This window comes from Bombus bifarius, unplaced genomic scaffold, assembly GCF_011952205.1.
Source record: "Bombus bifarius isolate JDL3187 unplaced genomic scaffold, Bbif_JDL3187 scf7180000009200, whole genome shotgun sequence".
Taxonomy (NCBI): Eukaryota; Metazoa; Arthropoda; class Insecta; order Hymenoptera; family Apidae; genus Bombus; species Bombus bifarius.
Window position 1 is genome coordinate 4,026,737 of NW_022884965.1, and position 26,229 is coordinate 4,052,965.

Genomic DNA, 26,229 nt, shown 5'->3' on the forward strand with positions numbered 1-26,229 from the left:
ATAAAACAGAAATTGTCGTTCATCTGTTATCATCCTTATGAAATGAAAAAAACTTTCCGGACAACCTAATATATTCCATCCCCTTCTTATCTGGCTGTGCTATTGTGTAAACCAGATTCTCACCACCGAAGGGGAGCTATATCAATGGCCCTACCGACTGGCAAGACCCTCCCTATTTTTAGTCAAAAGTTACGATAGCAAGGTATATCCACAGGCCAGACATTTGCCTGATACAGCACTCCTGCACTCGCTTGTGTATGTGATACGTTCTCTTCCGATACACGCGCGTATCTTTGCAATTGCGTCGTCTATCAAACATAAGCAATCAGACCTGCCAGCATCCCCTCGCCTAATCGTCTTCTCCCCTCTGCCTCGTATCCTATCATCAGATACGTATCACATATACCTGCCACGACACGTCTACCTTCGTAAGACCGCGTAAAAGAGCTGCTGGAACGAGGATCCGGGAGCAAACAGGGGGTTTAGCTAGGCAGGCAGTTGTGAGTCCCTCGGCTCCCCTATCAAGATGGACTACATCCATAATGCATAGCGGTCGCGTGTCTCGCGCTTGGAATTGATAGGAACGAGGGGAGGGGCGAGGAGCAGTAAACTGGTCGAAGGTCGGGGGAAAGATCCAGCGCTGGTAGGCTTGGGGGAACGCAACGGAAACGAACCGGTGCCTCTCCGTCGATGTAACACGGCCAGAAGGTGTTGGAGTCAGGGGTTGACCTGAATTCAGGTGGGCTGAATCAATACCGCGCTCGTTCACCTCGCAGTTACCGTGGCAACCAGACTCCTTTATTAAATATAACCTGCACCGACCTTTGCTGTACGAGCCCGTTAACCTTCCGGGTTACACCTGCACACAGTCGACGACCTACGGATACAAGAGGGAGAGGGCCTTGACGGAGGACAACGAACGATGCTCCGTCTTTTGTACTTGGCTCTTTCTCTCTCATTGGCGAGTTACGATCGGCCCGACCTTGGCACCCGTGAACCCAAGTCGGTGCCAGCTTTCAGGAAGTACATACTCTGTCTCTGTCTGACTGTGACGCGCGCGCGCTACCTGTTCGTGTTATGGCTCAGTTTAGACGGGATTAGAGGAGCGTGTAACTTTCGTGCCTTAACAGGGAACAAGGAATTGCAGGTTAGGCATTGTTCTGATAGTTGGTGTCTATTGCACTTGGAGTTTGAAGATCATCAGATACGTAACTTTGGATGGTGTCTGTTTTACGAACACGTGTTTTTGGATGCTGTTGGTATCTGTATTGGTTCTTGGAAATAGATTTCTCGTAGGACACCTTTTCCACTGGGATGGCTAGCAATTTGTTTTATTATCTGATCTTAACTGTTAATGAATAATATATTGAGTTTATTAATGTATCATTTTCGGCTGCATAGCTAAAAAGTGTGGTTTAGAGGCTACATCAGGTGATCTGGATTTTGTAACATATTTCCCAATAATCGTGGCATTTAGACTTTCTGTCGTGAGTGAAAATCCGTCTAAAAACTTGGCTGCAGTCTTCTCGTTTAGAAAGCAGACTCCTTTTAGAAAAACCTTGTTACACGTTCCTCGAAGCTTACATTGTGGCCTTTGCTTAAACGTCTGCTTCAAAAGAGGCGAGCACTGAGATTCTGTTGAGAGCGAGTCTTCACAATAACAAGTCCTTCAACAATTTCTATTAGAAATACCTTGTTATACAAAGGATTAGTGTGAAATAATATGAACGAGGAGAGACTCGTTGCTCTTTAAACAGTGGAGCAAGAGCTTCTGACAGGAGTGTCTAGTCAAGTGGCTAGCCAATTAACAGGTTAATGATGTCCTGATATGTAAATTTATATCTATTCTACGTTGTTCTACTTGCAAACTCCGCTGGTCTACTTGGTCCACTTGGTCTACTCAAAGGTATACTCGAAGCTTCCTCAAGTGGCTACCCTTAGTTACCAGGAATCAGTTCACTCGGTGATCCTCTGACTCGTAGCTTCGCTTCTTGACCTACTGCATCTACTTTTCTTTCACTCCACTTCCCACATTCTACCGATTCACTTACTTTGCTTAGAGATTTATGAAACAGTTGCCAAAATGTCAGGGGTTACCGACCACGAGACGTGAATTTGTTGTTGGACCATTCGTGCGATTAAAACGCGCTTTCCCTGGAATTCCGACGACTGGCTAATTTCAAGCGTAACTTTCGTTAGCGATTTGTCGTATAGATCAGAGGATTTTATTGAATTCCTCGGACAAACAAAAAATTGCAGAGGAATGCGGAATTTTACGTGGAAATTAAATATCCTCTATTGTTCGAGAGTTAGACATAGTTGAAAGACTATGTCTCGATGTCCAATTTCGAAAGTTTGCCAGGATCCAAAAAGAGAATCGATTTACATGGAACTCTGCGTTCCATGAAATTCCATTAGCCAACGTCCGGAATAATAACGACATCCGTATGGTCGGTAAAACGCTTCAGCGGATCCGATTTGAATGAAATTACATCGGGATGAGCAATAAAAATTGCCTGACACCGTACCTTCGATTTTACGTGCATCGTTCAATGAACACGGATTGATCGTTGTCACTAGTCTCGAAATCGAGTGCTCTAGAAAGAGATCAGTAGAGTCCAAGAGACTCTAAAAGTTGCCACGAATGACACCGAGAAGCTCCAACAGGTCTGAAGGTTGTCTGAGAGACCTCAAATGGTAATAAAGTACTGCAAGATGTCCCCAAATGGCTACGAGAGATTTCAAAAGATCCCAAATATGTCTGCAAAGTTCTGAAAGACAATAAAAGATCTCAGGAGATCTTTATTTACCATACGTCCTTGCGTTGCATGTATTTGCTTTAACTTTTCGCAACATTTTATGATCCATTTAATCGAAGAGAACTTTACAATAATAACCTTGAATGGTATTTACATCGAGTCTCGTTACCTACTGTAGGTAATGTAGTTGATAACGTTTTTGCTAATTTCGCATACACGCGCCGCTGTTTCCCGTGGAATAATTAGAAGGGAAGCGCCCCAGCGCCGAGGGAAACGATTTTGAGAAAGTTGCGATACAAGTAAATTGCTTGTGATCTTGTAAATGTTTCGCTCGAGTGGAGATTAATCTTGGTCACGTGGCTGCAATTTGGTTGAAACCAACGATCGTGTATTTGGTTGCAGATGGCAAGAAAATGAATTTCCAGATAGATATTCTGGCTAATTCACGTCGTTCATTCGGCAATTTGACGAATAAGTTTTCGAGTACAGGATGATTCACAAGACTGAGACAAATTGTACTTTTAGGAAAATTCAATATACAGAAGGATTTGATCTTCAAAAGAAAAATATATTTTACGAGACTCTGGCACCTTTCGCAAGAAATAAAAGATTAAACTGAATAGAACAGAGAAAATTATACCGGCTGTTCCACAAACTTTAATGTCAACGTCATACAAATTTAAATGTTAGAAACTGACATAAAAAATACTATTAGCAATTAGATAAATAAGTTATATAAAAATTACTTACTTAATGCTCAAGATATTTTCGTATTTTCCAAAAATGAAAAAAGACTGCGATGATTAGCAGGCACAAAAGTTTGCAGTTCTATATGAAAGCAGCGAGATTACATGTGCCATTTGCAAATGGAAATTTCCATTTGAATGAACGCAATGTATAAAAGTGTGCAACATTAACGTGGATACATCTATCATTTCACACCATTCATGGAATTTCTTTCTATATCTAACTGATTTCAAAGATGAAGTTTGAAACACCCTGTATAAGCTCTGATTCCTATCTCATCCAACGTATTATGTCACTTTAGATCCTCGGAACGAGAGTTCTCAATTATGGATGTAGCGTTCATAAAATCGTTCCTAGATTTTCAGCCTTCCATTTTGTAGCACACCGTGGAAACATGCTCGCCAGTCGGCGAAATTATGATCCAGCCTGGCTCTCGTTGCAAATCTATGGTCTCAAGCGACCCAATGAATTTTCTAATATCGAAAGCAATAAACATGGAATGCTGGTTTCAGGATAGGGTAATACTACGCGTCCTTATAAAGAATTCAAATTACATTACGATACTTTGGAATTCCACGGTGGAGCAGTAACGCATTCGTGATTTACAGTATTGATTTTGTTTATCAATTTATTGGCGTGGCGGAAGACGAGGTTTCAACTGAAACCACGAAACTGGCAATGCCGTTGATATTGGTGAAAATAAGTGAAACTTGATTGGAATTCGATATAGTCAGACATTGTATTAGATCGAATTTGGATTGAGGTTAGGTTTAACAAAGAGATGACAAGAACTGTAAAATCTCGAATAAGTTGTTTGTGTGTGCATTCGATATTTTAGGTTAATGTACTTGTATAAATTCCATTAATGTTAATATCATGTCTTTTTTAATGTTTAACTTTTACAACTTATTCTCATTAATTTATTATTTATCATTTGATTGGTTTATTTCATTTATTATAGCACTCCTGCGCATTCTTAGAATTTTGCAGCTGGAAATTGTAACAAAAGGATTTAAAACATAAGGAACTGATGTACCGAGAATATCATCTTTCAAAAACAAAGGGCCGTACGCTCGAATCCTTTTGCAGCTGTTTTACCATCAAACCAAAGCATCGAATACATAGACAGTCAACTGATGCGAAATTTCGCAGTTGTTGCTATCTCATTGTAAGACAGACAATTCCCTCTACTGTGAACGTAATTGTGAAATAATTTTTATTACACACCATTCCAATTTCGGTGAAATTATTCGACAAAGAGTTAATCCACTCTAATCCTAACCTAATCTATTGGGACTAAGCCATTTACATCACATGACAGAGATTAAGCGATCGGGATCAAATTTCTGTCACTCGAATATCAAATCCATCCATCACGGTTATAGCCAAAATTTTCACCCAAGCTCCAGATTTCCCGAAACTGGGTATCAAGTTGACAGTTTCTGTCAAGTTCCCACCTCTTAACAGATCGACTGCCGGGATGGCCATTGGCGACCCCCGTTTCTAATTTTTTAGACTGATTAAACTGAGACAAACTGCATGAACTAAAAAATGTGTAACAATGTGAACGATTAAGCTACCATTGTCAGAGAAAAAGTATGGTAGCTTACAAAAATGAAATGTAACAGTGCAGTATATTTCAACCTATCGCGATTCCTAGAGCAAAATACACAAAACTCTTGTAGCAGTAAACTAAGTGTGCTAAGCTACGAAGACTTCTACTATCTCCCATACAGTTGATGCTGAAGAACGAAAGGAAGAGGAAATAGGTACACCCCTGGTGCAACCGATGAAAGCAACAACCCGGCGCCAATGATCTGAATAAGCATCCAGGTCAGCACACGTGACAGACCGAAGATTGTTTGGACCCGTCGCGGCCGCCACTCTACGCGGCTGTTAAACTGAATCCACGCCAGCAGGAAAGCTCTATTTATACCACGGTAACGAGGTCTTGGATGTAATCTTGCGAAATACTCCGAGGAGAATTCGTTTCCACGAGGAAGTCACCAGATAAACCAACTACCATCACTAGTGCCCTGTCCTCGCGGAAAAACGGCATCTGCTCGCTTCATTTCCGCTTTCTCCTAAGTGAACCGACGAAATCGGTCATGTCGGTCCGAAATTCGATTACCGGCTACGATTCGTTCAAAGGGTGACTCGGTTGACGAATCTCGACACATTTCGCCACAACGGATTCGAGAGGCAAAATTGGATTCCTGATGGACGATCGTTCGATGTGGTTTGTAATCATTCAATTTCATACCCATTGAGACCAGCCTGCCCTCTGTGTGCTCTATATTCGATGTCCACCGCGATCGTCGCGCCATCATCGGGTTTTCCCCGTACAAACGTTTATGGCTGATGGGATGGTAAGTCCCATGTATGTTGGCGATGAGATTGCGATGATACGATGTTCATTCTTGAGATGCAGATGGGTCAAAAGTTAGGATATGCTTTTACAGAGTGAAATATAGAAAAGGAAGTGGAACGCTGCCAAGCGTTTGCGGATTTTCAGGGCAATTTCGCGAATAGGCATCTGGAGCGTCGTTTATACCTTTTTTGGTTATTTGTAATTGTGATTTAAATTGCTACAGTAAATTATAAGCATGATATTCGCTTAAATTGTACGGTAGAAAAAATATTATGATATTTATGATACAAATGGTTCTTTTTATTTTTTTTATGATAAGTCCAAGTGTTTAAGAACATATAGAAATAAATATAGATCTTACTTTTTCATAATATTGCTACATTGTTAAATATAATGATAGTATTTAGAAACTTTTGGTCCACTCGGTGTATGGAAATTATGGTTTGAAAAATATTACTACAAGCGTAAATTAAATACTAATAAGTGTGAGGAAGTAATTTTCTAAAACAGGTACTACGCAGAATGTTATGCTTTTCTTTAATCATCCTGTCAAATGTTAATCGTTTTATTCTTTAAGCTGCCTTCAGGGGAAACATTAAAACGCTTCTAAGAAATTTCGCGATGGAATTATAAAGGCGTATCGTAAAACGTACAAAACAAGTTTTCATTCGTTAATGTATCAAATTGCCAGTTTTTGTGCAACACAAGAGTCACGTCATTTTCCTATTATTGTTTTTATAAAAATTTAAATGCCAGCTTTTGTTCACTAAATAATTATCCGTGATAGATTTGTATCTACAAAAAACAGGTTTTATATGGAAATTTCACGCTCCTTGGGATCTTCCTCCTTTTTCATAAGTTTTTTTTATTTTGTTCCTTTTCGTATGCGCTAAATAATTATTTATAATAAACCATATCCAAAAAAAAATTTTTTTTATGTGGAGATTTGATTTTATTTCTACCATGAACCCGATGGAAATCAATAAAGCGTTAATTAAGCAAACAAGAATGAGATAATTAAATAATAATTGTATTCTGTACTTATTATATGCATGAGCAAATTTCACGGAGAATCTGTACTTGCATATTTACATTCAAAAGAATTATTTACGATGCAATTCTACGATTTCACTTTGATGTGTTTATTGCTACATTTACGACGAGTGGTACAGACAGCTAATTTATTGTCTAACAGAAACCTTTTGATGCTTCCGGCATAATTTTCCAATATTTGACCTTTTCCATTATTTGTGTATCTATTTAGATTGGACTACATTGGAAACAAATATTTTTACATTTGGTATTTTGAAATATATTTTATTTTACAAAATTAACATGTTTTTATATTTAAATTAGATATTATCTGTGCAATAATACTACGTTAGATATTTCTGTATATAGATCAATAATAAAATAAAGCCAGTTATATTTTATATTTGAAATGTGAATAATTTGTAATAATTTGAAATGTGAAAAAAAAAATAAAGAAAGAAATTATACCAACATTTTTTACAATACCCATTGCAGAAAGCAATTAGAATAAATTTAACAAAATTCTTTTTTCAATTTTTATTTTCCAAAGAAAGTGCAATTCTTAATGGTGCCACTATTATTTGCGTATTTCTTTGTTCGACGCGTCGGATGATCTCAATTTACGAAATGCCAATTGTTCCGGGCGCAGCCAATCAACTAACAGCCCCATTTGCATCATCGAGCAAGAAAAAAGAAAGATCGTTACAAAACGAAGCGAACCCGCACACAGAGAAGGAAGAGGAAGAAAGTAGGAAAAAAACCAGCGCGATAACGACGACTACTCGAGGAAAGTGGACTGTCGGTCGCGTGACGCGACATTTGTGTCACCAGAACATCGTGACACGTCGTTTTATCGCAAATAATTATTGTTACTGTTTTGTAGCCACGGTTTTAAAAGACACGGAAAGATACGCATAAAATACGTGTAATGCTATAATAAAATTCATTCCGTTTGATTGCAATAAAAGATACGATGTACCACATGTAAACTAACCTATACCAAACGTGCCAGATAGCCTGTATAATAACTGAAAAGTTGTATACACAGGTTCACGAAAGTATTCGGACACCTGTAGAAACATTTGCAAAAGTGAATCTTTCATAAATCGTTCGGTAAATCTTTTTCCCAATTTTTAATAAATCTCTGTAACAAATCTATGTATACAGGGTGGTTGGTAACTGGTGGTACAAGCGGAGAGGGGGTGATTCTACGCGAAAAAAGAAGTCGAAAATATAGAATAAAATTTTTTTTTTTATTTTTCCATCGAGACAACGATCTACAGTGAGATCCGTTATAACGAGACGTGATAAAGTGCACGCGTACCGAGCCAAAGTTCAAAGTCGATTTTCTCGAAAACAAAGCCTCGAACGAAAAATTTTTATTCTATATTTTCGACTTCTTTTTTCGCCTAGAATCACCCCCTTTCCGCTTGTACCACCAGTTACCAACCATCCTGTATATATATACTTTTATGAATATGAATACGATTATTTAAATATAGGGTGGTTCCCATTAAACTTCATCAGAAAATAGTTAAATTCAAAAAGTTGCGTATTTAATATCTAGCATTATTGAGAAGTCTAACTGAAATTAAAGAAGAAGTGGAATCAAAATAAACTTGTTATTTTCATGACACAAGACAACGACAAATCGATAATGGATGTTATTATTGTTAAAACACACCTTGTTATTTCAAAATGCTTGTATGTCAATAAAAAATCGACAGGGGGAAAGTAAACCGGATTTATTACTCTACAAAGTTTGATTTGATTTCGCCTCACTTCATCCAAAGGAAGAATCAATCATCAACTCTTTATATCAGTTTACGACTTTTTCTTTCAGAGCTTCTTGGATATAAAACAAGAATAGCGTAAGCTCGCACGATATTGGAGACCAGAATATGGTTCTTTTCGTATTTCATTGCCAGAACTTTTTAATAAATCTTCGAATGATAAATTTGTGCGAATTTGTTTCTTGTAATTTCATCGGAACCTAACCTAAATCTAATTCAAATTGTAATACCGTATAACTATGACAAAACCAAGTAAATGTTAATATTCTAATTGTTAGAAAATCTAAGATCTTAGAAAGACAATCAAAGCAGTAAAAAAAATCATAAAACTTGCTTTTTAAATTTACCATCTCACATTAGAAAATCTAACCTCAATGTAATCCAATGTAATCTTGTAGAACGATCTTATTCAGCAGTACTAACTAAATGTTAATACTTGAATTTTCCTCCAAAGACAAGAAAGATTCATGAAAATGTATTGTTTTCCAGTTCCTCATTACAAACTAAGTAACTTAATCTCAACTGAATCTAAACTTCGCAGTAACCTATAACTATACAGTGCCATCTAACCTTAAGAATTCCAATTTTCTTCTAAAGACAAGAAAATGTAATATTTTTAAAGACTCATCGTCCCAAAATGAAAAACTATTTATCAAAGGACCTTTTCTTCACTCCAAACAGAGTTTTAAAAAGTTGGCAAATTTATTATCCCCTGACTGGATCAGGTAGATGGTCGGCATCGCGTGGACAAAGGTTAATCAGATCGTACGGCCTGTGAGCGTAGTTTTCGAGGCTGGAGCGCGATAAAATCGCGCGTGACAGAGACCGATGACAGGAGGACTTCCTAATAGAAGCGACAACCCCTGGCTTTGGCTCGATATAATTAATCTTCGCCTCGTGCCGGCGTGATTGGCCCCAAAGGTAACAGGCTAACCGTGAAAAAGTACGCCACCAACGAATCGGGTAAAATTCGCACCTTCTAATGCTATCTACGAGCCAAGAGGGGCGAAAAAATCTAGTTTTGTTGCATTTTTGTTGCAGGCCAGTTCGATGGCCGTCCACTTGGAATTGCTTGCTTGACCTGCCTCCATGAATAATGAATTCTTCGCTTCCTCGTTCGACGCGGGCGCTTCCACTCTTGGGAACTTGGCTTTTTATTATCTCACGACAGTGTAAACGTTTCTCACGCTGTTGTTGAATCTGATATTTGTGAAATGCATAGTATAATTTATTATGCAGGCGAGTTACGTATTCGTAGGCGAGGTTAAGTTAGGTTCATTTTTAATTTAATTGAATTCCGCAGGTTAGAATCGATTTCTTGACTTGCAATTGATTCTGTTTGCTTTTTAAGATTGTTATTAACTTAGTTAAGTTTGTAGCGTTTAGACGATCAAGGTTAGGTTAATTGTCACTGAAAATTGGTTCTTTTTTTTTTTATCGATATTCCATCGAATTAGGTTAGGTTCGCTTTCGATAGAATCAAATAATTTTAAATTAGCTGATTTCGTAGAGAGGCTGATACAATTGACTTAGCAATTAGACACGGTTGGTTTTCAATATCGTTACACGTATACTTAATTCTTATGTTAATTTTAGACCATCTAGGTTATCTTGAGTTACATTCTCTTTCCATTTAATTTAATTCCCTAAATTAGAATCAATATTTTCTCTCCATTCAATTTGCTTCAATTTCAATGTAAAAAAGAACATCTCTTTTTCTGACTTTCTATGCATTTTCATTTTCTTGACTAATCCCAGTACTGCATTTTCATTTTATCTGCTCTTACCTTCTTCTTAATCAGCTTAATCTTTTCCCAAGGCTTTTTATCCGTTTAATTCTTCTTTCATTTTATCAAAGTGCTTTTGACACAGTTACTTAACCTAACATTTGCGAAGAGAACGGCAGATGTCACTTTTTGTAATATGGTTGAGCAGTAACTTGATGGAGCGTGTTCACAAATTTCGTTAATAAGTTTCACAGGCTGGACCAGACGGAGATCAGACGATCCTGATTGCTTGTATCCATCACGTGCCACCCACACGTTAGAAAAAGACGTGAAAGAGAGACGAAGAACAGCATCGTTTGCCGTAACAGTGACAGGTCAATTATAAATGGGGGGACTCACCAACCCATTCAGCGTGTCGTTTCACGAAGCACGTGTACGTCGTTTTATGGTAGCAATAACTTACAATTATGTCATCGTGTCGAGTTATTTTTATGCGGCACACGCCTCTTCAGTTCGACCCTGTACGCCTCCGAAATTCATTTTTTCTTTTCTTTTTTTTGGCTCTCTCCATCTCGCTCTCTGTTCACTACACAGCAGTTCTATTTGTACTTTTTCTCTCGGCGGGAACCGAGGAACCGAGCTGGAGCAAAGGGAAACCCTTCTCTGTCGAAATTTCGTGATTTTTCCTTTGTGAAGCGTGCTCCGTGTCTGGGTCTGGTGAAAAATTGAGAGAAAAAGCCGAACATTCCCGGAAAACATTGTCAGAGCAGAGGAAATTATTCCAGTTTTTGAATTATGGATGATGGATAGAATCTGCTTTTTTTACGTAAAATAGGTTCTGTGCTTTAATATGATTATAGTTTGGTCTAATATAATTGTTATTTTATTATAATTATGGAAATTTGATAAAGCCAGACCTTTGTGGTAATTCCACATTTCTAGATTGTAATCTAACCTCCAAAATTTGGAATTCCTTTCATTCCATAATCTTTTTCCATCATTTTTTTTTTTGCTGTCCTATACAATAAAATCCATGTTTTACATAGAATACTTCCTTTTATTGTAATTGTAGATGTAGGAGAAATAATTCTATAGTTTTTTATTTATGCAAAATAATTACAAACACGAACCATTTTTTATATGTCTAATTATTTCTCTATATACTTGTAGTTACATTAAAATATAGCAAAATATTTTCTGTAAAATCATATTACATATGACTTGTAGTTATATTAGTAGAGAGAATTGTACATTTTATAATTTAGGTTATATAACCTATTACTATGAAACTAGGGAGTTGGATTTATGAAATATTCAATTTTTGTTGAGTTCGGAATATGTTGCGCGTGTTCCATATTTCAAGTCTGCTTTATCCAGCTTTGCTGGAAAGACACCAATTCAACGAACTCTGAACTCGGAGACGCCACGATGACGACAGTTTCCATGCCAACGAATTTTCCATGAAATTCCTTTGCTTCATTCTAGCGCTCGTTTTCCCGTGTATTTATCGTTTACAGCGTCGCCATAAGTTACAGGCGACAAGACCAATGGAAAAAGTTGGATATCACTATACAGGGATGGTCTGGATGAACGAAGAAAATAGTTCAGGGGAACCTGTGCCAAAATGTCTGCCTTTCCGGTTAAGATTTCCGTCTATCTCGTTGATATCGCAGAATCTTTTATTTCTAGCGGTAGTTAAAATGGCTGTCGTCGATCATGCCACAATTTTGGCAACACTGATCGCACAAAACATACGCTGTATTTAATGATTGAAAGCATTCTGGCAATGAAATAACGATCAAGCAAATTATCGATTGTGAATTAATCATATTTAATTTATTCCGAAAAGTAATACCGAGGAAATTGAAAAATCGGAAAAAGATTTGGTAGGTTATGAATCAAGATTTGATAGGGAATTAGTCAAGCTTATTTTTGCTTCGAGTCTAGGGAAAAGGAAGAATGCTGGAAAGAAATTACGAAAGCACGAAAAGATTTGGTAAATTGGTCATAAATCTAGGGAGTTAGCTAAAATTATAAGTTTATGCTTGGAGATTGGCCCTCCCTCATTTTGTACAGGCAATCCACCTCCGAAAAGACCTGTTTAGGACAACTCTAAGGTGACTTACGATCTCTAAGCATGAAATCTAGATACGTATCATGGGGTCTATGGTGCATTACTCCCTAGCACGACTATGCCATAACGAACAATGTCAAGTCCTAAACGTACAACTCTGTTATACTACTAAATACGAAGGAAAATAGCTTCGAACACGGAAAGCTGTGTACACGAGTATATGGGGGACCTTTGATCGTGGCACGTGTAATCGTGTTACTCACGTTTGAATAACAAGATAATGGAATGCTTATATGACAGTTTTATAACACAAGGAGAGGGTTAAGTTTGTTACTCGGTAGAGACAATTTGCTAAACGTAGTTATTTTGTTTTAGTAATATGTTTACTAATTGAGTTTGATTAAAGTAACTAGGGTGGTTGGATTTGTGCCCTGGAGAATTCTATGAAAGAATTTTATTTATAAGCTTGGCTAAAGCAACTAGGACTAATTGAAATTTTATCCAGGGAAACTTTAGGAGAATTCTGCCTAGAATAAATTATCAAACGTAAATAAAAGTTACTATTATTATCTTTTTATACAACTTTGGCTTACAATAATGGTGCTATCTGTAGCATAAATAATTACGGACAGAGACTATATTAAAATCCGAATCAATATTTTCAAATTTATAAAGCAGCTACCTTCCAACCTTAAAATGAAAAAGACTTTGGTATTTCTCTTTGAGGTTAAGTACCGTGTAGCAAAATTATGAATACATGTTCAAGTAAGGAAACATTGCGGTACAGGTAAATTACTTCTGTGAATATCGCTGAGAAGTATTTCGTGTCACGAGCTCGACTACGGAACCTAATATTCTAAATTACGAAACAACAGAATAGTCCAGGAAGAAAGCGCATTCTTGCATAGTGCACGTCTGCAGTGGCTGAATACATAATCCATCATTTTCATTTGTAATCCATTGTAAACATATTACATGTAATTTCATTAGGTCTAATTAACTTCCGAAACTTTAATTAACCTTTCTATACTTACTTCGTTACAATAAAATCGTACGAAGGATCAAAAGTAATAATTCCAAATTTGGCGTCAGAACGAATTGAGGTTAGGAAGAAATTAAGATCAGGGTCGTAAGTATTATTATTCATTATTGGCTATTATACTTATACAATATACTAATGTACTAATGCTGGCCTTGAAGCAAGTTCGGATGCATATATATACCGGCGAATACATTTCTCCTGGCGAATACATTTTCCTCGATATTAATAATTCACGATACACAATCTACCTCTTTTGTATTCTTATCACGTAGCGATCAGAGAAAATAACCAAGTTCCACACGAGAATTGCGGAAAATGATTATGCTTAACCAGTAAAAATTCGAACTTATGTTATATTGGAACTGCATAGGATTATATTAGAGTTATGGTAGAAACGTCTTTAATTTTAAACAGAATTATCTCCAAAATAAAGGTAATTTATCCAATCCTAAGTATATATTCCAACTATATAATTCGCAACTATAATGTTAAACTTTAAAAATTTTTTATTACTTATTTTTTACTACCTTTTCAGTACTTCGTTCTACTAATGGAAATCCTAGGCTGAGCTATCGACCAGGCTGAAGAAACTTTTTATTCTGTTTTCATAGAGAAAGGCGTAATAAAATTATTTGATAAATGCTAAGGATGAACAATGTTCTTAAGGGAAATTCTTTATAAATATAAGCAAATCCTGCCTTCAAATTTTGTTAAATTTCCTAACCTATAAAGTATCGCGTAAACCACTGTAGGCTCTATGGGTAATATAATCTAACCCATAAAATTACATAATTGAGCGTATAAATTCACAGTCAATCTACCCCAACTATCCAGTATTCGCGTCCTCAAATAGCCACGAGCCATAATTCCGTAAGATCCCATTAAAAGCCCATAAAAGAAGAAAAACGCGAAGAAACTGGCGATAGAACTAAAGCACTCACCGGTCTGCACGAGCTTGAGCGCGGCGGCATTGTGCTGCTTGAGCGGCTCGCTGAGCCCCGGTTGTATGAGATCCTTGAAAGGATTGGCGGCATCCTCGCCGGCGCCAACGCGACTGTTTTGCATAGTCCTGGCGTGTTGTTCGCGACGAGTACCCTTCGCGACCTCGTGGCTACGCGGAGCCTCGTTACGGCTCGCTTTTCTTCTACGTGTCTGTCCTCGTTCCTTTCTCCTTTCTTTCCACTTCTTCGAGCTATCCAGCCAACTTGGTGCTAGTGGGCGGTCGTTTCTCTCGTTGACAGCGATCACGGTCACCTGACAACTCGGCCGACGATCTCCGGTCAACACTGGACTAGGATCACGGTCTGGGTTCTCATAGATACGCAACAGCTCGTCTGCCGGGTAGATGACGTACATGCCCAGCCGATGGTGTGCCGTTCGCCCGATCGCGCGTCCAATCTGCCGGTTCGCTGGCTGCCGTGGCTGCTGCCTCCTCCGCTGCTGCTCCTGCTGCTGCCGCGTTTCTCGGCTGAGCCAACATCGCTGCCCGCCAATTCATCGTTTATGAGTCCGCCGCGAGTCACGCTGCCAGGCCACGCGAACAGTCGCATCTTCTTGGCACGCGAGCCACCCTCGATGTCTCTACGGCCGTTACGTTTCTTTGCAGCTTCGTGACGACGTGGCAGCAGTTTCCCTCCAACCTGGTGAATCGGTGCTTCAACGCGTATTTATGAGAGTGTGGTGCACTGGAGATTCGGCTACTAGATGGCCATCGGTGGACCTTGGTTGTTGGTCTGTAACAAAGAAGACGACTCGTTAATGGGTTTCAAGAGACTGTGATGCGATCTACGCGGTGACCATACTGAGGATGGAAGGCGATTCTTTGCTTGAAATGGTCGGTTGGAAACTCTGAAAATATTTTGGGCTCCTATTTGAAGATATACTTGGTGTTTATGCTGGTAATATTGAAAGTGGAAAGTGATTCCTGACTTGGAATTGGGAGGATTGGAAGCTTTGCCAATAACTTGAAGTCTAATTTGAAGTTACTCCTAATGTGTGCACAAATCATATTGCAGATATGATGTAGACTAGGCTCTCTATGTGATGATATACAGGGAACATTGGAATCTTTGGAAATTTGGATTTTAATAGAATTGGTGTATTAGTGTGATAATTTGTGTGTTGACTGTACGGGAGATCTGAATGTGAATAATCCTATATTGCAATAATTGGTATATTGTATATATAAGGGACTGAGTATGGGGTCAGTCAGTTTTTCTCATTTTTTCATAAATGTGGGCAACTGAATATTTAGGTTTTTATGATGACAGTGAACATTTTCAGAGTTGGGCATTTACTGTGACAAAGTATTAAAGATTCACGAAAGAGACCCTGTAAATGGATGATCATTTCTGGTCTAGAGTACAAAAGAGCGGTTTGTTACCAACATGACTGGCTTCATAATTAATACTGTAATACCAATGAATGTTAATAGAATTGGCCAATTAATTTGGCGGGGTCATAGCAGTAATCTACTTATGGAACGTTATAGTTCATCACCAGTAAATTTGGATTAACAATCATTACTAGGTCAGAATCCTTCCCTCCCAACTCAAACAATGTCAACTATTTGGAGTCGCCTATTACTGGCTCGGCTACCTCATTCCTTAGTCATACCGTGTCGCTATATAACACTCTAAATCCTGGTACAGCTAATGGCTGCACTGTACTTTGCTTTAATGTTGCTTATTCCAATCTTCCATCTAGGTGTCTCTGTTCTTAAAAGAGCATAGATAGGATTCCAGAGAAATTAGCATTTAGTGGATTTTATAGTATTATTTGCACAATTCTCAATGCAAGTTTCTATGTTGTTTCTATGTTCTATTGTTTCATAGCTTACGGCGATTCCTCAGATTAAAAGCCTGTTTTCGATCGTAAAATATGTAAAACCTCTTTAAACATTCGACGATATTTTCATTGACGTTTTCCAAGCTGCGATCTAATTCAGTATTTATTTAAGTAATCGCTGTGCCACGGTAACGGTTCATGAATTATTAACGAACACCCGTTTTAACTTTGTTAAGGCTCAGCCGTTTGTTCCACGGAACGAGGAGCGCTCTGTTTACAAGGTAAACGACTTATTCAGTGCGTCTGAATAAAGACGGGAAACATCTTCTTATTTCAACTCGAGGGGACATGGACGTCGTGATGTAAATGGTCCCTGGTGATTTAAATCTAATTTCAATGTGTCTTTTTCTGGAGGATGGAATACGTTGAATTCATTCAGATTGCAGTCTCGTTTAATTGCATACTCGACTTCGTTCGAAGACTACCGCCACCCATTTACAGTTGGGAAATTTCATTTTTATATCACGACCACGTATTTCCATCTTCTGTCCATATTTCACTTTTTCACAGTACAAATGTTGCCCATAGTTTGGTGATATAAAAATACAATATACAGGGTGGTTGGTAACTGGTGGTACAAGCGGAAAGGGGGTGATTCTACGCGAAAAAAGAAGTCGAAAATATAGAATAAAAATTTTTTTATTTTATTTTTCCATCGAGACAACGATCTACAATGAGATCCGTTATAACGAGACGTGATAAAGTGCACGCGTACCGAGCCAAAGTTCAAAGTCGATTTTCTCGAAAACAAAGCCGCGAAAGAAAAATTTTTATTCCATATTTTCGACTTCTTTTTTCGTCTAGAATCACCCCCTTTCCGCTTGTACCATCAGTTACCAACCACCCTGTATTTTTTGTGGATAGTAGACAAAATTTTTTTCTTATTTTTCGAAAATATATTTCTATCTCTACGTGCATCTACCTAATCTAAACCCAAGGACATTTTTCTGTGATTAAATATGTAGTATCGTAAATATAATATTATTCGCAGCACCACAGGAAAGTTGAATCTATTGATCAATCTAACGTTCTGATGTTTCTTCTTTTTTTTTTGATGGATTACGTACCTAACATAATCTGTCGTATGACTGCGCAGTCACAGAAACGACATAAATCGCGCTGAATTTCGAACTTTCTTATATATTCGTCTCCGGGGCTATAAATAAATAAGTTTACGAGGTATTATGTCAGTTTTCCTTACTTGTTTCCTTACTTTTCTATACTGTCAGAATATGGTCAATTCGTAATTTTTCGCAGCAGCATTATATATTTACAATGTTACATTTTTGAAGATCTGAATAATTTTTTTGTAAAATATATGAATAAAGTTATGTTTGTGTACTTTCCATTCTTGTTTCTTTGATATGCATTTTATTTCTAGCCGTCTGTAATTTTTCCTTGAAACCTAACCTAACTCACGGAAAGAGACTCAGACCTAACATAACCAACTACTTTGATTATTTACAGAAATAACATAAATCACGTTTAACTTTGAATGTTTCTCATAGACTGAACAGTACAGTGCACTTAGATCACATTCGCCGTATCTGGTTTTCCTCATTTCCGTATAGTACACTGAGAGATACTTGTTGCTGAGCTCTAACCTAACCTAACCTAACCGAGTGATTTCGACATTCTATTTTCAGATGAAAAATTTTTATCGGCCGTCCTACGGATGTTCTTCGAACCTCAGAGGATTAATAACGCTGTCGTTGTATTAAGATGGTCGAGCTAATTCTCCTTAAAAGATTATTTTCCACGGCGGTGAAAAAGCTGCACGTATTAAATTCCAGCAGATAAGCTCGACTCCTTTTAAGTAATTGAACCCAATCCTGCAGTAAGTGTGAACGCTGATTATTCCTTTTTCCACGACATTCTTCGCCGAGAGCTATGCAAATTGCGATAAGCCATTTTGTGCAATTAACACGTCCCATCTCGAACACGCTTTTCATTCGGAACAAATTATGGACTTCGATGAGGGAACTTCTAAGAGAGTTTCCGACAGCTAGGCTCTCTTTGTTCCTGGTTTTCAATGGTTTCAGACCTGTTTGGAGCTCTGAGTGTGAGAGAATCTACATGAATCCGATTCGTGTAATTATAAGTTCCGACGGATATGGAGATTGTTTTTAAAATATTCATATTTCTTCTCAATTTATACGGAGAGTAAATCAAAGTTATGGTATTTTATATTATTAGTACATTAACATTGGAATTTATACTTATATTTACATTAAAATTTATATTCGCTTCGAAATCATTATTGTAGGTTAAAATCACGTTATTAAGAATTATTTTATATGTATACTCTGTGTGCATAACAGGTGTGCAAACAATAGAATGATACTAATTCTTACGATCTCACAAAAAATTACTATTTTTCCTACTAAATTAAGATGCTAATTAAATTACTTATTCGAGTCTAAATACTACAGCAAGCCAATATTGAAAGACAAATAGGTTAGGAAATACTCGCTAGATCCTAACCTAAATTAACCAAATTAAGTTAGGTTAGATTAGATTAAAATACCATTTCTCTTATCTAGAAACGAAGTATAAAATCACTTTAATTATATTAAGACATAAAATTGTTCTTATTTGTTGATGGAATCCATCCAGTTTAATAAGGTTTGCTAAGGTTATTAACCCTTGATCTTTTGAGAAAGGATCCATCTTCTTAGAAATCTCGTTGTTCGAGGATGATAAATTCTTTCGCGACGAGTATTACGATTTTGCGTCTTCGTCTTTGATACCAATAGATACAGCCAGGTCAGGCTTTCAGAGTCTCGTGATTTTTCTATACCGCCTTTATAAAGAAACGCTCTCAGACTCGATAAATCAGCGATACCTTCATCCTGCCTCTCCTTTGTAGTCGCTTTTCTTCCTAGAATCGTTCTTGCTACGATGATAGAGCCAAAGGGTTCATCTTGTTTCCTGTTAATTGCTGACTTTACCGTCTCACGATGGCTTCCTTCCACTATTTCCCTCCATTTCCTAAGATTTTAAAAGGTTTATTCAAATACAACTTCTGGTGTGTACGTTTCCACTGCAATCCCACTCTTATATCCGGTACAATTTTAATAAAAATCTATTTTCTCATAATGCTTCTCCTTTGAAGGCTGTGTGAAAAACGATTCTTTTTAAAGAATCATAAGAGGTCCATAGAATAATAACTGGAGACCCTTTCTTGATAGACAACTTGATTCAACCCAGAGTTTCCATTTGCATCTAGTTAAATTTCAAAGATTGCTTGAGAATTCACTTTCTCGCAATGACCCGTGGATGCTACGATAATGTTAATTTTCTCATTAAAATTTGGAGCAATTTACAGAATTATACTCGGAGGCCATTTATTGATACTTTACCTGGTTCAGTTCTCAGGTTTTTTAATACTACATACATAGATGGTTAAACTTCAAAGGCCGCTCGAAAAAATATAATGTAATTGACTAGCTGGTAATGCAACACGCGGCTCAAATCGGACAGGACTTTAACGCGCCTCGAGACTTCAGAAATCGCGTTACTATATCGAATTAAAAAGCAGCCAGCCGACATTTTATTCGATGACCGAATAATTGGAGCACTCGCTCTCAATTATCCCGCGCTTTTATCCTTCCACCCCCCTCTCCTCATTCTCAGCTTTAGCGTCCAGAAATTCCCGATTGCTTTTTCCGATAAGCGTTACCAACTATCGTTCGTCGACTGTCACCAATTTAAGGCGGAAATGATAAGTAGTCTAGAGATATTAAATAAAATCCCTAAATAATGTTCTACCTCTTAAATGTTTTCAAAAAAAAATTCTGTATGCGGAAATTAGTTCCTAGAAGTTCCCTAGGATGTCAAAAATGTCATTTCTAGAATGTCAAGAATTTGAAACACTGATAAATTCAGGGTTCTGTGAATTTTATACATTTGAGAAGCAATGGTTCCAGAAATTCCCCTAGAATTTGATTTGCATATGAAATCCTGTTATTAGTAGATGCTTAATTGCAATGACTTTCATTCAAAAAATTACAAATCACTTTCAGTAGACGTAAAATAACTTTCATAGAAAAGTGAACAGATTTTTCGTCCAAGAAAATAATTCTATAAAATCGAAGATCGGAAAGAATCTTTTCGATCAGTTAATTAATTACAATTAATTTTTAATCAACTTTAACAACACTCTACTACAATTTTAACATTATGACAACAGTCGCAAAAAGGTAGAAACGTAATAATATAGAAAACTAGAAAATTTTTACGAACCTTTTGATCATAACCTCTGTTTCATTCAACGTAAAATAATATCGTGCCGCACAGTGAATAAAAATCCTGTTGCACAATAGAAATCCAAAACACAATACACTCGGAATTTAATTTCGCGAACCAGATTGTAGGAATCACGAAACACTCTTTTTTTTTAACGTGTTCTCGTTTATTTAACGCGACGATCCGAACCGAACGGAGAGAGCAAAAGAACTAATAAAAGAGTCTTAATCGAACCATGCGAATTATGAACTTGGCGAGAATAGGTCAAAAATATAAGATCAAAATTTTCCCTCATCGGAATTTGTCGACCTAGACAAAGAGAATCTTTCCACGCCTGACATAATTCTAATTTCAATCATCGACAACTGGAACACTGTAGAACAGGAAACGGAAACGATAATCGGAGACAGTAAATATCGATGAATATCGATCGAACTTCCATTATGCGAGTTATGGCGGGATTCTCTTACAAATTACATCAGCGGAGAAAAGTATTCCGTAAAATGAAGAGGATTTGAATATCACATCAATCTTTTATTCATTTTTAATAATGGATCATTTATTTATGTTTAAATGTAGCTTTGAAATGAAATAAATAATATGTAGATAATAGAATTAAATAAATTGTTTGCAGAGAATTTTTTCATGTAGAACATAATTAAAAATTATACACTATCTATTAGCTATATTATCTATATCATCGTATTGTCTCTACAAATTATATTATTTTATTATCTAGATAATTTATATAACGTAATACAGTTTGTCGAATTATATTCTATATAAGAAAAGAGATCTGAAAAAATTTATTTACAATTGAAAACAACATCGTTAATATGAAAAAGATTTCCGTTCTGATCTTTTGTTGCAATAATAAAATGAAAATTTATTATTCTTATAAAATATTCGGATAAAAACATTTCACTGAAATCCTCCACAGCAATTACCATTGCTAATAAAACTCCACAGAATATAATTAATTATACAGAGAAGTTGGAAATGCAAATAATCTAGTTTTATACTTTTATACATTATAAAACTATTTATCAACCGTTGCAATTAATTTCGGCTAAATGGTAATCCAGATCTATTTATTATTCGGAATATTATTAAACTCTGCCTGAGGAAGTTGTTGGCACAAAACAGGGAACAAATTGAGCAACAGCTCGACAGTATGCTATTAAAAAGCCGATACCGGTCCCACTTCCGATCCAAACCGACACGTGTAATGGTTTTAGACTTCCCTCAACTAATTAAACTTCCCGCCCAGTACCCGAATTATCCTTTGTTCGTGTCACGTGACAAAAACTTGCCATCACAAAGGCTACGAGCTTTCGATCCGTTTAGCAACTCTGTTTAACGTACATCGATATACCGATATAGAATCGTGGTTACTTGAAATTTGCTTGTTCATCAGCTAAAGGTGTTTCTGTAGTGATTTTACATGGTGGTTCGAATAGAGAATTGAAGGCTGCGGTGAGTCTAAAATACTTTGTCTAAAAATGATCATTTTCGTGCGTTCTCGACACGTTTGCGTGATCTATGCAAACTTTTATTCATTGAATTTCTTATTTTCTTTGGTTTTTTAAAGCAGATCTAAATGTGAAATGTCTTTATATCTTAGTCATTCACATTAGCCTGTTGCTTTTTGGCTAATTAATTAGAGTAATTAGTCATGTTAATGATATGGTGTGGCTGGTTTAACCTATATACATACATAATTTCATGTTATCTTTCTTCTACAAGGATTTAGTAGATTTTTTAAAATACATATAAAATTCTTTGGGATCTCTTAACCTTCAATATTGATGTTATTATATATGTGAATGTTTAGATATTAATAATATAATTGAACAGATATAAGAAAAATCTCATTTGACTTGAAAATTTAAAGATTAATAATCTCATTCTTTTAATTTAAATATAAAGATTCTTAAAGTATATTTAAGTGTCTTCATTGTTTAAAAGTGTAGAACTTGTTAACATAAAATTTAATATGAAGTTTTCAGGGAAGAAAATTCCTTGAAAGTATTATATGGAGCCTTCTAGAATATTTAAATATCAAGGAAAGATTAATTCTTTGGGAATAAGAGAGAAATATTCTTTGGGGTATGTTGGCTTGGTTTTAAATTAAAATTTACATTTAAATTTTCAAATTCAACTGTTATAAATTCTTGCTTTAATCAGATCTTTTTATATCATCTCTTATAAAACCAAAAGTGAAGAATCCATCCACAATACTGGCTATATATTTTTTTTTTACATGTCTTATAGAGTAAGAAAAGTTAATGAGCAGGAATAAGAATAGAAATATAGTACAATGAGATTGAAATATCATTTTATAAAGCAACATAATTTACTGATAATTCAGATGATTTAAGTGAAAACAGGGAATATCTCTGGTCAGTTATTAAAAGTAAATCAATAGAGCACAATCTAAGACTGGTTTTGGAAATGAAACTCTATTATAACTGCATGAGTAGAAGCAAACTTATAGAACATGATTAATAGAACCAGACCAACAGAAGCTGACAAGTTGAAATGTACAAGTATAATTTGATTAACAGAATTTCATTAGAAATTTTGATCAGAGAATTATATTCAGCTAGAGTAGATTAATAAAACATGGGGTTTGACGTGCACCGCTGTTTATTTACATAATGGAAATTAATCATTGTAGTTTAATCAATAACAATTAATCAACTACCACTTGAATTAGATTAACAAAACATATGAAATTGAATTTTCGTTAATCCCCACAGCGACATTTGTTTAATAAGCTTATGTACGTAGTTACAATATTTGCATGAATTTATTTAGTGAATTTTTAACTATATTGTGTAAAATTTACAATAAAAACTATTTCGAATAAAAATAGACGTCAGATAAAGATTAAATGATATAAAAATAGACTGAGTGATATAAAAATAGATTAAATGAAATGATATAAAGCTAATGTTCTAACGTTCCAAGCGTTTATCGTTTCGTGTATCGATAAGAATTGCCAGATAACAAGGGTGACGGTCTTTGAGGTGGAAAGTTGGACGGCCTGTATCGATTCGAAATTTGAAATGCTAATTTTCTCGTGCGGACGCCGATAATTTTATCGAAGTACGAAATAAACGATAGTAAACAGAACACTGAAAATTACATTGTACGAAATATCGTAATATTTTATGCGAACTTGGGCATACTTTTAAAACAACATTATCGATCGCCTTTTTACTAAAAACAAATATAAAGCTTCGATAATTCACGTTGTAAGTAATACTTGTATTTGAAATATTTCTCTCTTACGCTTTCTTATCCCTTCTCAAAAAATATGGTAAGATACGCAGGTTTTAATGTTATTAAAAATATGATAAGTTAGGAGAAGACAGAAGGGTAAAACGAGGCTATTGGGGATCAAAGTTAATTTTACACATGCAGTCGGCCCTGTAATGGCGACCTTCGTCGCCTCGTTGCCGCGTGTAATGCCAACCTTTCTGTGCCAAAAGCGACACATAGGATAAGATTCTTTTGCCTTCGTCGGCCACGTGAACTCATCGTTCAAGATTTTATGCCTGCTTGATGAAAACCTGTCCTTTGCAACAAATTATATCCTATCAAACATTCTTGAAATTATATAGAACCTTTTTGTGTGCTACGTCCTATGTTGGCAGCAATTCAACTACGTTTTCGGCCATCTTTGTTTCGACGGAAAGAATCATCGTTACACCTGAAATTAAATAGAAATTTTCCATGTTGGATGTATATTTTTATCAACAATTTTTTTAATCGAGGAGAACCAAATTTTAGTTGTAAAAAGTCACTCTTATTTTTACATTTGTATGAGTTGATAGAGAGACAAGGTGACATTACTACGGTGTTAGTGAAGCATCAAAATGTTTCCTGCAACACGTATAATATATTCATAAAAGGTTTCTAAAAATGTTCCACTACTTCCACGAGCTATCCAAGTTCGGCTGTATTTTTATTTGCTATTTTTATGCCATTGTTAGAGATCGGTATCATCGCGTAAAGGGGGTACCGTTCGACATTATAAATAATGACCGTCGAAATCGATAAACACAGGGATCGACTGGAAGGTTCGTGGTAGTAGACTCTTCGGCAACAATTGACAAACAATCGTTTGTCTTAAAAGAAGAAGAAAAAAACTAGGATCAATATTTCGTTTGAAAGAAAATAGGTTTACTGCCATCATAAATTTCGACGGCGCCCTCGAGATACACCCTCGATCCCATCTCCGATTCTAAGTCGAAATTGTTCCCAGAAAATAGTCGAGAAACCATCGACTATTAGTTCTTCCAAGCAATTGTTGGCTAAGAAAAGCTTCAGCCGTTTGGTCCCTACAGGATGTTTCAAAATTTCGTTGAACTTATTTATATGAATTTCAGAGAATAGTTGTAAAGAAATATAGAAATATAGAATATTTTAAACTGCCATTTCGCGAGATACAATTTTTCAGGTTTGAAAAGAAAATGAAGAAGGCAGCAAGTCCTTTGACAGATAACTGTCAGAGTCCTACTAACATCTGGCTATATTAATTAAATATAATATAAGGTCTTCCTATAAGAAGAAATTTCATTTAACTTAATTACTCACTTGAAACTTGACTACTTGACAAGAAAAAATTTGTCAAGTGTGAAAACAAGTCACTAAGACGCAGGAAAGTTTTTAGTAGAAAACTGGTTACCTCTCTCTAACATCGACTTACTTATTTTGCTTAATTGTTCATCCTACGACTATAATGTATTTATTACTAGGGCAATTTTAAAAATGGCGAAATTCGGGACGACAAAATTTATCAGGTTCGAGAAAGACGAAGGTCCATCGATAGACGATCATCTAACGTACCAACATTTGCCTATTTATACGAACAAAGTGGATCTGATCTAACGAAACTCTAGAAATTTGCATGGGAGAAGAATATTTTTAGGGGGAAAAGAATATTCCGTTAACATCAGGTGCACTGCTCTATACGTGTGCATTAAACAAGTGAAACTTTCTACAACTCGGTATGAAAGGAATATCCTTGAAAAAAAAGACCGTAGCAAAAATGCAAGGAAGAAAAGCCATAAATGACAAAAACTTGAGATTAGAAAGGCCTGTAGAGGAAATACAGGTGCGATGTTTGTCATTTGTCAACGAATTTCACGCTTTATTAAGTTCGTCAAGCATCGCATCAAAGCGTAGTCCAGCCACTGACGCAAGCAGAGCTCAAAATTTCGTGCTCGTCAAGCTATACAGAGTAGCTAAAGCTAGCGCCGAGGAGTTTTCCGGTTGGCAGAACTGGAAGGCCTAGCATTAACTCGCATTCGTTCCTTTACAATGCTAATCCTAATTTGCAAGTGAAACGGTCGCAAATCGGCTATTTCTGTGGTTTTACCCTCGTCTCATACCCTCGTTCCAAGAAATTTCGTTAATTCTTCATAGGAAAAATCCCCCCTCCCCACCAGAGAGATGCTTCAGTATCCTTTTCAAGAATTCTATCCGAGAAAAGTGGGACAGGGATTGAAACTTCGTAAAGAAACCCCTTTTCAGCCTTTTCTGAGACGTGCCAAGGAATTTCAGCTATAGTTGTCGGTC

At 36.4% G+C, this 26,229-nt stretch overlaps 1 protein-coding gene across 5 annotated transcripts in view; it reads right to left on the minus strand.

Moving 5' to 3' along the window:
- The window catches only part of LOC117214419, a 77,073-nt gene that overhangs the window by 40,235 nt on the left and 10,609 nt on the right, over window positions 1–26,229 (minus strand). For all 5 annotated transcript variants that reach the window (XM_033460522.1, XM_033460524.1, XM_033460523.1 and 2 more), the window contains exon 2: window positions 14,487–15,278. In XM_033460522.1, the coding sequence (XP_033316413.1) occupies window positions 14,487–14,901 (415 nt within the window). In that variant the 5' untranslated portion in view covers window positions 14,902–15,278. The remainder of the gene's footprint in view (window positions 1–14,486; window positions 15,279–26,229) is intronic.